The sequence below is a fragment of the Conger conger genome, chromosome 5, assembly GCF_963514075.1.
Source record: "Conger conger chromosome 5, fConCon1.1, whole genome shotgun sequence".
Classification (NCBI taxonomy): domain Eukaryota; kingdom Metazoa; phylum Chordata; class Actinopteri; order Anguilliformes; family Congridae; genus Conger; species Conger conger.
Genome location: NC_083764.1, coordinates 66,421,044 through 66,433,050, shown reverse-complemented (window position 1 = coordinate 66,433,050; position 12,007 = coordinate 66,421,044). Strand labels below are relative to the sequence as shown.

The 12,007-nt window shown below is 46.6% G+C and overlaps 1 protein-coding gene and 1 pseudogene across 1 annotated transcript; one reads left to right on the top strand and one right to left on the bottom strand.

Moving 5' to 3' along the window:
• Nucleotides 1-399: 399 nt before the first annotated feature.
• On the top strand, nucleotides 400-2,368 carry LOC133128499 (transcription factor JunD-like). The gene has a single exon (XM_061242084.1). It carries the CDS (start codon nucleotides 818-820, stop codon nucleotides 1,700-1,702), a length of 885 nt encoding a protein of 294 aa, XP_061098068.1. The 5' UTR covers nucleotides 400-817; the 3' UTR covers nucleotides 1,703-2,368.
• A 5,352-nt stretch (nucleotides 2,369-7,720) lies between these two features.
• Nucleotides 7,721-12,007, bottom strand: part of LOC133128999 (ras-related protein Rab-3A-like) — a 15,957-nt pseudogene continuing 11,670 nt past the window's right edge.

The window sequence follows — 12,007 nt, the reverse complement described above, 5'->3', positions numbered from 1 at the left end:
CCTCTCTCTCTCTCTCTCTCTCTCTCTAAAAATCGCTGTATGATGCTGACAACAGAGATTTTTTGTGAAAACAGAAAACGTACATGCGATTAGGGGACGGCTAGGTTGTTCGGGGGAATAACGACATAACTCATTTGTGTTTAAATTGTGTTTACAAAGTGATCTTTTTTATTTTTTCTGCGTCTGTCTCTCCCTCCCTTTGACCCTGGGTTTGCTATGACATCAAACCACAATGCACCGCAGTGTTTGCCGTTTACCACGTTCTCCATGGCAATAAGCACTAGCACAACCCCTTATTCAAATAGAACCGGAAGAAAACGTCATTTCTGTCCAATCTGACCGCTCTGAAATGACATAATGGAATTCAGAAGGATAGAAAAGCCCGCGTCTGCCCGCCCCCGTGCACAGACACCGAGTCTCGCGCAGAGCAAGTCAGGGCGCTAGGATTTGGAGAGTGCGGTTTCTGCGCCAGCTCCGAGTGATCGGTTTCAAAATAAAGGATGTGTCATTGTTTACACGAAAAAAAATTGACATAAGAGGTCTAATATTTTTTACTGGACACGGAAGAGGAAGTCGGATTAATACACTCAAAAATCGAAGTCTAAAGACGAAAGTGCAACAAACAGAAACTTGTTGGAAACGAGGAAATGTGGCTCGCCAGCTAGCCGATTTGCTACACCCCAAGGAACGCTAAGAAAAAGAAGTATAAGAAAACTTTATAATTGTTTATTTGAATTGGCTTGGCAGACTACTGAACACCATTTTTTGTCAGCCGGAGCTGCGAGCTCTTTCACCCCCACATGCGAGTGGGGTTAGAATGGAAACGCCCTTCTACCATGATGATGTGTTGAATATTGCTGGGGGAACCAAAAGCGCCTACTCTTACGACAGGATGATGAAAAAGGACATGAGTTTGAACCTCACCGACCCCAGGCCGAATCTCAGAGACGCCGAGGGGATCCTGAACTCCCCGGACCTTGGACTCCTGAAACTGGCCTCTCCAGAACTGGAGAGACTAATAATCCAGTCTAATGGCATGGTCACCACGACGCCGACCTCCCAGTTCCTGTTCCCCAAGTCCGTGAGCGACGAGCAGGAGTTCGCGGAGGGCTTCGTGAAGGCGCTAGAGGACCTTCACAAGCAGAACCAGCTGAACGGCGGCGCGCATGTCCCGACGAGCGGCCTGGACCTCAGCACCAGCGCGCCTCCGCCCGTCTCCGCGCACCCGGACCTGCCCGTCTACACCAACCTGAGCAGCTACGGGAACAGCCCCCTGGGGACGACGGTGAACTACTCCACGGACACGGTCCCCTTCCCACCACCCCCCTCGCACCCCCTGAGCGCCCAGCAGCAGGCGCAGGCGCGCCTCCACTCCCTGAAGGACGAGCCGCAGACTGTCCCCGACGTCCAGAGCTTCGGCGACAGCCCACCGCTCTCGCCCATCAACATGGACACCCAGGAGCGCATCAAGGCCGAGCGCAAGAAGCTCCGCAACAGAATCGCCGCGTCCAAATGCCGGAAGCGGAAACTGGAGAGAATATCGAGGCTCGAGGACAAAGTTAAGTCTCTTAAGACGCAGAACACTGAACTGGCCTCCACTGCGAGTTTGCTGAGGGAACAAGTCGCTCAGCTCAAACAGAAGGTCATGAACCACGTAAATAACGGATGCCAGCTGCTACCACACCAAGTCCAAGCTTACTAGAGGATTACGAGGCGCGTCTCCGGATCGATTTGGATCTCTATAAGCGCGATTCATTCCTCATAATTGCCTTGACTCTATACTGAGAACTGTATTTCAAATTCTGAACATTCAAAAGACACTGTCGAATGACACGCGTGGAGATATTAGTTGAAGACACGTTTACAAATATTTTATATCTATTATATATATATATATATATATATATATATATATATATATATATATATATATATATATTGTAAAGCTAAAACAAGATTCACCTTGCTCACTTCCCAAGAGAAACGGTTTGGTTCCATGTGTTCATGTTTTATTTGACAGTAGCCTTTGAAACTTTTGAAGAATTCATCTGAAAAGGGAAAACAAGTATTTGCATGTTATAGTGACAAACTCGATGAATACCAACAATCATCTGGGTGTCATTGAGCGCATGCCGTTTACATGTCTGTCTGACTTGTTTACAAGCACTTATAAACGGATAAAATGTCTATTTTATACAGAACGTAACTGTACAGTGTCCTATTGCAGTGTTTTAAAACTTCGCAGATGGTTTTCTGTTTAATGTATTTGTGTGTGTCGTTGTGTCTTTCACATTCCATATACATATGTATATATTAATCTGAGATATTGCGTTGTACGAGTGTTGAATAAAAATACTGAACAACTTTACCTGATTGCAATTTTAATTATTTCATACAGGCTGTCTGTGTTTTAAGGGGTTAGAATCTGGAAAAGGTTACGCAACGTTTCTGCGTTTATGGGAAATGTGCTATGGGGTGTAGCTATGTACGCAAGCAATGGATCTCACCTTCTTACCCGAACATTTATTAAACATATAGCATGAAAATTTTACCCTAAGCCGTGTTTGCTTTTAAGGAATTAATTAGGTGGATAGCTATTAGGTCACAACAGAAATGCCCGTGGTCACAGGGGAGAATCGAGCCCGATATGTCTGTTTTATTTGATTCACATTGGATATCCCATCGAGTCTGTTGGCTAACTTTCAGTCCAAGGAGAGGTATTCTACTTATAAGAAGGAATCGTCCAGTATTTGGCTAAATTGCCATTAAATAGAACACAGTGGGGAGTTAACCAGATTAAAACAGTAATCGATATTTGGAAGAAGTCGTCTATTTAAAATTTATAAGATCGTTGTAAATAAGAAATGACTTTTGTTTTTCCTGCAACAACCAAAGTGTCAGATGTCATTCTGGAAAACTGTAGGTGCTTTCATACAAACTGGACATTAGTACAGAAATTCTGCAGTCTACTTCCAAAGAGTTCTAACGTAAACGAGAACCTTTCCCAAATATCTGGAACTACCTTGATTCTTCGGGTGTTGCAAGGCTTACACCGTTGGTATTAAATACTGCACAATAGTTGCACACACACACACACACACACACACACACCAAAAAAACAAACAAACAGGCTTAATCCATGGGTTCTCTCGAATTAAGATTTTTCCATTCACAACATTCCGCAGATGAAAGTGACTGCTTCAGTGGATTTTATGTGCTTAATTCTATATACAGGTAGCCAGTTAAAATACACCGAAGAGGTGTAATACAATGGTATATAAACAGGGATTAAGCAGAGGTTCAGAAACATCATTTATTAAAAATAAATACCGATTATTTTACTGTTATTGTTCCTGACCTGAGATATTTCCTGACCCCAAAAATACGAAGCAATAACTACGAGGATACGTGGGCACTGGGCACTTTTTAAATGAAAAAATAAAGAGGAGACGTTAATCTCTGACCGACTTCACGTGATACCGCGCCCTCTAGCGGTTCATTTTTATCCGACACACTGTCGTCAACTTCCAAAATTAATTAATAATAATTCCAAGCATTTATATATCGCTACGGCCCTGACTGACAGGGGCCTTCCAAAAACATTAACGCGTAGAATTTTACGGGGGGTGGTGGGGGCCAATGTGAGATCTGTTTGTGGGGGCCAGAATGCCTGGAGGTCCCTGGGTGGCATCTGAAGGAGCTTAGTGAGCAATGGGTGAGCCAGGGCCTGGAAGCCAAAGCTCTCTTTAGAAGAAAGTAAAACCTGGGACCGGTGCCGGGTACAGGGAGACATGAGGGGAGAGACAGCTCTGTGTCAACACTCTTATCATGTTGAAGTTTTATGAAGCCTCTTATGTTTGGGGTCAAACTGACCTCACAGCGTGAACCAAAATAAATGTACAGAAAAATTCTGATACTGTGTGTGTCCTAAATGTCTCCCAAATGACTAGCCTCTTATCGCTAAATAACCATAAAGCCAATGATTGAGGTGCATGTTACAGTGACCCAAGTCACCAGTCAGTCAGGAAACACGATTTCATCGACAGCACAAACTTTTATTTTTCACTTCATTTTTCCACAACATGTACAGCAGCTTAGGAAATGTTCACAATCTAACATTTTGACACAGTTCATTTTTTTCTTACTGTAATTGTGTAAACTACTGCTAAACCTAATAATGAATGTATGTTATTTTCTTAAATATATTTTATTCCCATAAAACAACAGTAAAAATCTATGTAAACCAAGTCAACGGTATTCTGCAGTATTGTGCAACTCTTCCTTTGATGCATGATGCATGAAAATAAAACATAATAAAAACAATACAACAGGAAAGTCAAAATTCCAGACAGAGCAACACTCCAAGGAAAATAAATGAGACACAAGTCATCAGGATTTAGTCTACCAGAACACACACACACACACACACTCTCACAGAGACAGACACACAGACAGACAGACAGACAGACAGACAGACAGACACACACACACACACACACACTCTCACACACTCTCACAGAGACAGAGACACAGACAGACAGACACACACACACACACACACACACTCTCACACACTCTCACAGAGACAGACAGACAGACAGACACACACACACACACACACACACACACAGCGGTTTTGCCTGCGTCTCCCTCTGCATCTTGGCCTGACCTCTCATGAGCCCAAACCCAGGAGTGAGAGGGGCTGATCCGACTGCTCCAGGGTGACAGTCTTCAGGCTCATAATTACATTTTAAGGATTTTTTTTCCAGGTTTTTTATTTTATTTTATTTATTATTGTCATCAATATTCAGTCAATCCAAACAGACAATGAGGACAGTGAAACATAAGCCAATCAGAACAGCACGTCTGTAACATCTAAGATTGACAGATCTACCACGGCACCTGTTCTACAAGCAGCACTCACCGGCACACAGCCCCTCCAGTGTCACATTACTTTAAGGGTTTTTTTGTTTTCGAGAAAAAAAAAAAGAAAAAAAAAAAGAGGCAAAGCTGTCATCAATTTTCAGTTTCTGTCCCACCTCCCGGGCAGATTGTCTGTCATGTGACACAGCTCCCACCCACTCCCTCAACCAATCAACACCAGACTGAACCCAGACTCAACCAATCAACACCAGACTGAACCCAGACTGGACTAATCAACCGCAGACTCAACCCAGACTCAACCAATCAACACCAGACTGAACCCAGACTGGACAAATCAACACCAGACTGAACCCAGACTGGACTAATCAACACCAGACTCAACCCAGACTCAACCAATCAACACCAGACTCAACCCAGACTGGACAAATCAACACCAGACTGCTCACAGACTGGACTAATCAACACCAGACTCAACCCAGACTCAACCAATCAACACCAGACTCAACCCAGACTGGACAAATCAACACCAGACTGCTCACAGACTGGACTAATCAACACCAGACGGCACCCAGACTCAACCAATCAACACCAGACTGAACCCAGACTGGACTAATCAACCCCAGACTCAACCCAGACTCAACCAATCAACACCAGACTGAACCCAGACTGGACTAATCAACCCCAGACTCAACCCAGACTCAACCAATCAACACCAGACTGCACCCAGACTGGACTAATCCACACCAGACTGCTCACAGACTGGACTAATCAAACTCCACTCAGCACAGCTCCCCTCCTGTTCTAACACAAACCACCATGCCGCCCTTTTGAGCCCACAACAGCATACTGCCATAGACCTGTCGATGACTACTTCGTACTGTCTAAAAAATATTATTTTCCATTTTTTTTAAATATTGCTTTGTAAGGACAGTAATTCACAAGCAGTTCTAGAACAGAAAGAAAATAAGCTTTGTGTTCGTTCTTTTTCTTTTTTTGCAAACCTGGATTCATTTCAGCACAATACACAGGACTAAAACCCTATGTACAATTCTGTCCATTTACAGCAAGGAAGACAAGCTGGGAGAACCATGGATAGGGTCAGGGGTCAAGGGTCAAGGGTCAAGCAGGAAAAGTCCTCGATTACACAGGTAAAAACGACATAATTCAATACATCATCATAATCATAACACTAGTGTCTCTCAGAAATGCACTGCTGGGTTAAAGTTCCTGAAACATTATTAACCACAACCGACTCCGCCCCCAGCAACCGTTGCCAAGGGATTCTATTGTGGGTTCGACTCCAGCAACACAGCACATAGGTAACTATAGAAACGGGCCCCTCCCTTTCAGGGTAATATCCTGTTATTCCACATACTTAGAGCATCAAAACTACTCCCATAATTCATCATGCTCCGAGGTGGGCAATGTGGTTAGTGTCAATATACAATATGTATGTATGTATGTATGTGTGTGTGCTTGTGTGTGTGCTTGTGTGTGCATCCATGCAGATGGCTGTATACAAGCGTATGTGTACAGGTGTGTGTGTGTGTACAGGTGTGCACGTGTACAGGTGTAGACAGGTGTGTGTGTGTACAGGTGTCTGTGTGTGTGTGTGTGTACAGGTGTGCACAGGTGTGTGTGTGCGTACAGGTGTGTGTGTGTGTGTGTGTGTGTGTACAGCTGTGCACAGGTGTGTGTGTGTGTGTGTGTGTCTTTACAGGTGTGTTGAGGTGCCAGCATTGTGATGGGTGAGGGGTGTGGTCAGATAAAGTGAACAGTACTAGTCATTGGTCAGCCTGGAACAGGACACAGACGTCAGGATGTTCCCTTCCCAAGCCTGGGGGGGGAGAAGCTGGACTCAGACTCACCCTCCTGGGGGGTATTCTGCTCTCCTACAGCCCGCAAGCCTCCACACAACCCTGCAGAACCAGAACCAGAACCAGAACCAGAACCACCGCCCGCCAACCTGAGTGACAGCTGTCAGAACATCCAGCAGCTGACAATCACTCCCACCCCTTTCCCAACTGCCATGGAATATGACACAGACATCTAAAGTGATACACCAAAACAATAAATAAGACTAATAAATAATGTTCTCATATACAGTATATGTATGCATTTAGTGTTCAGTGATTGATGTACCGGCATACGATTCTTCTCTTAATACGGTCTTGGACCACGGAGGCCCCCTGAAATGCCTGCGTTTAAACCGCAATCTAAAACTGATCACTGATTGCAAAAAAAATATTTCACAGAGCTGAGTCTTACAAAAAAAAATAATAATAAAATTTAAAAAAAAAACTTAAAAAATTACAATAAGGAAAGAAAGTGCATCTGTGGAGGCTGATGGTATGATCTCCCGTCCCCCTGTTTTAACAGGAGAGCAGCGGTCAAACATTGCATTATGGGTACTTGTCTGAGGTTAGGAGCGCTACATTATATTTTGTGTTATTAAGTTCTCCCCACCATAGGGGGCGCTGTAGTTCTTCAGTGATGGAGAACTGGATAACGATGGTGGATTTCTGACGGACCGCCATCATCTGGCCCTCTCATGACACAGAAAAAGAGTGCAGTGTTCCTATTTCCTGGACTAAAAAGCAAAAAATGAGCGGAATGTGTAAGACAGACCTGACATATTTATAATATATTCATAAATATTATACTCTGAAATTTCACCACTCGTCTACTCATATTCATAACATTTAATTTTCTGATGTGGATTTTTAAATATATATCTTTAGATATATTATATACTGCGCATGTATTTACACCTTTCGAAAGACTGTTGCAAGACTCCGCCTCCCCCCCCCACCCCAAAAGTGAACATTTTCTTCACAGATGTTCTGGGCTCTGTGCAGGCTTGACTTTCGTGTCTTTCGTGTCTTTGTTCCAATTGATCTTTTTCTTTTCTTTTCTTTTTTCTTACAGTGGATGATCTTACATGAGCTTCAGAATGAACAGAAAGAACTTGAGAAAGAACCACAAAGTAAAACTGTGAATTCAGCGACGGGGAGAAGTGAGGGCCTTCCCAGTGATTCAGCTGATAAAGGCGTTCCCCACGGGCCCAGGCTGGGCCCCATGGCCCAGATGCGGGTAGTTGCTGTTTGGGAATCTGCGACCTTAGCTGGGTCCAACTGGGACTCAGCAGGGCCAGGATAGGGTGGGTTAAAATCAGCCTGGACTCAGCAGGGCCAGGATAGGGTGGGTTAAAATCAGCCTGGGCTCTGCTGGGCTTATGCTACCACCCCCTTCCAATTCACCAGGTGCCTACAGGCTCGTACAAATCGTGTGAGGTGTAGGGGGTAGGGTGTAAGGTACTTGGGGAGGGGGTAGGGTGTTGGGTATAAGCGTTCAACAGCATGGGTGCCAAAATTACTTAAAACTCTTTTTAACCGCTTTCCTGAATGCTGGGCTTTTTCCAAATCATTATTATTATTATTTTTATATTATTGTAATCAAATGTAATTTTTTGAAGGGAATGAAGGTCTAAACATTGTTTTAGCTTTAAAGGGTAACTTCACCGAACATATACCACCAAACTTTGATGACTTCACAGAAAATGTTAAGAGTTCACATGTCATTCCTCACCTCTAGTAGGCAGAAAATGAGCTCTTTCACAGACACACTGAAGGCCTCAATGCGCCACAGAAAGGATGGAAATTCAACACTCAACCCTGCCAAGTAAATTAAATAAATGAGTTGTCATAAAAACAGAAAAACCTCAATTTCCTTCCACTGAAATTATTTTTCTTGTCTTGCACTCCAACCCCCACAATGCACTATGAAGCTTGTGCTACCTCTTCCTTCCTGTTAGCTCCAAGCTAGCTTGGCTGCAATGGATTCTGGGAATTGTAGGAGGACCAGGCAGCACAAAACTGGTTAAAAAAAAAAGAAAGAATAATCCCAGAGTATTTTTTTAAATTAGCTTGTGCTTTTCGAACAAAAATCTCAGTTTTTTTTTCCAACTTTGATACCGGCTACAGTATAGGCAAGGTTTAAATTTCAGATTGTCGGTGAAGTTTCCCTCTAAGTCCACTGTGGGAGGGAATGGCAGGATGTTACTTAAGGGAACTGGATTTAGTGACACCCCTCCTGGTGATTCACCCGACTTACAGAGAGACCCTTTCCACAGGGTGGGGCAGTGCAGGGAGTCTGCGGGAGAGGCGGGGTGGAGGGTCAGGGGTCAGGGGTCAGGGGTGGGGGGCCATCTTTAGCATGCGCAGTCTTGCTGGGGGGCCGCCGGCTGCTCGGTGAGTTGGGGCCCCTGCTTGGCCCCTGTGACCGCGGGGTCCGCGGCGTCCAGACTCTCAGACATCTTCTCACAGATGATGTCCACCAGACGCTCGAACGTCTGCTTCACGTTGATGTTGTCCTTGGCGCTCGCCTCAAAATACTCGAAACCTGGACGGGGAGAAGCGATAAATAAAGGCAAATAAAGGTCGGTTTATTAACCCAACGCTAGGGACAGGGATGGAGGAAACCGTAGCTGTGAAGGGCAGCTCACCTCCCGCAAATCTTTCAGCGAGAGCAATGTTGATATCAGAAATGTGCGTGTTAATGTTGACATCAGAGATGTGTGTGTGTGTGTGTGTGTGTGAATGTTGACACTCGACGGAGACCGCACTCCTCTCCGTCAATGAGTCCCTTCAGGCTGCACAAGCAACCTCTCTCTCCTCTATCATGATCCTTCTTGACCTCTGCGGCGTTCGACACGGTCAACCACTCCGTCCTCCTAGCCTCCCTGGCATCTACAGGGATCTGTGGCACAGCCTTAGAGTGGGATCAAATCTTATCTCTCTGGCCGGTCCTCCCAGGTGTCCTGGGCTGGAAGAGTGTCAACCCCTCGCCCCCTTGTTACAGGAGTCCCCCAGGGCTCAGTCCTCGGACCCCTCATCTTCTCCATCTACACCAGATCCCTTGGCCCCGTTATCTCTGCTCATGGCATCTCATATCATTGTTCTGCCGATGACACCCAACTCTTCTCTCCTTCCCTCCATCAGACACACAGGTCTCTACCCGTATCTCCGCCTGCCTGAGAGACATCCAGAGCTGGATGGGCAACCACCATCTAAAGTTCAACCCAGGTAAGACGGAGGTAATCTTCATCCCTGCTCTAACCTTCTCCGATTTTTCCATCTCACTAGGGGATACCACAGTAACCTCATCCCCTAGTGCAAGAAACCTTGGAGTGGTGATGGACAACAGGCTGTCCTTCTCCGAGAACATCGCTACGGTGACCCGGGCATGCAGGGTTCTTCCTGTACAACATCCAGAGAATCCGACCCTTTCTCACCACCTACTCCACTCGGCTCCTTGTTCAAGCAAGGGTCCTGTCCCGCCTGGACTATTGCAATTCTCTGCTGGCTGGCCTTCCAGCATCTGCCATCAGACCCCCTACAACTCATCAGAATGCTGCAGCCCGTCTGGTATTCAATGTTCCCAGACATTCACATGTCACCGCCCTGCTCAGCAACCTCCACTGGCTGCCTGTTATGGCTCGCATCAAATTTAAAACTTTAGGTGCTCGCATACCAGGCAGTTAAGGGATCAGCCCCAGCATATATTCAATCCCTTATCAAGACCTATACACCAACAAGGCCCCTCCGTTCATGCCGTCTGGCGCCTCCCCCTCGCCTTCAGGGCTACACTTTCCATCCCCAACTCACCACCATGATTAGCCTTAGACTGTAATGGCACTTATGTATAGATTGTATAGATATTGTTACTTGTATAGATATTGTTGTTTTGCAACTGGGCGGGTCAGAGCGGGGTCAGAGCGGGTCAGAGCGGGTCAGAGCGGGTCAGAGCGGGTCAGAGCGGGTCAGGGCGGGTCTGGCGGGTCAGAGCGGGTCTGGGCGGGTCAGAGCGGGTCAGGGCGGGTCAGGGCGGGTCAGAGCGGGTCAGGGCGGGTCAGGACTCACCCAGGTGATCGGCCAGCTGCCGGCCCCGCTCGGCTGCCACCACCCGCTCATCCTCCATGTCACACTTATTCCCCACCAGCAGCACCTGCGCATTGTCCCACGAGTACGTTTTTATCTGCGTGGACCTGCAGAGAGAGAGAGAGAGAGAGAGAGAGAGAGAGAGAGAGAGAGAGAGAGAGAGAGAGAGAGATGAGAGAGAGAGAGAGAGAGAGAGAGAGAGAGAGAGAGAGAGAGAGAGAGAGAGAGAGAGAGAGAGAGAGAGAGAGAGAGAGAGAGAGAGAGAGAGAGGAGGTCAGGAGTACGTCTATCTGTATGGACTTGCACAGAGAGAGCAGCACAGATATAGTGGGCGACATGGCTCAGGCAGTAAGAGCAGTCGTCTGGCAGTTGGAGGGTTGCCGGTTCGATCCCCCGCCCGGGCTGTGTCGAAGCGTCCCTGAGCAAGACACCTAACCCCAAATGCTCCTGACAGGCCCCACACCCCTCACCCCCCCGACCGCTGCCCGGACAGATGAGACCCCACACCTCTCGAGGGAGCGTCGGATCCCAAAGTCACAGCACCCAGCGTGTCTCCATCCCATAATAAGCGTGCAGGAGGTAAGGGACACACTGTTCTGGAGCTCAATCAGAGCCCAGCGAGGACGAGGCACCCCGACCCAGGCCCAGCGCCCGTGGACCATACCGCACATGAACAGTGTCCATAAACTCACTGAGCACTTCATTAGGAACACCAATACTGGGTAGGGCCCTCCCCTTTGCTCTCAAAACAGCCTCAATTAATTCCTTTGTTCCATGTTGACGTGATTGCATCATGCAATTTCTGCAGATTGGTCAGCTGCACATTCATGCTGCGAATCTTTCCGTTCTACCACATGCCAAAGGTGTTGTGGCCATGAAGGGATGCACATGGTCAGCAAACAATACTCAAATAGGCTGTGGCATTCGAGTTGAATGATGATGATTGATTGGTATTAATGGCCCAAAGTCTGCCAAGAAAACATTCCCCACACCATCACACCACCGCCACCAGCCTGGACTGTGGACACAAGGCAGGTTGGTTCCATGGATTCATGCTGTTGGCGCCAAATTCTGACCCTACCATCTGTATGCCTTCAGCAGAAGTGAAGATTCATCAGACCAGGCTACGTTTTTCCAGTCTTCAACTGTGCAGTTTTGTAGCCCATCTGCCTCAAGGTTCAACG

Excerpts from the sequence above, each read along its gene's own strand:
- LOC133128499 (XM_061242084.1), top strand. The coding sequence starts at position 818 with ATGGAAACGCCCTTCTACCATGATGATGTGTTGAATATTGCTGGGGGA.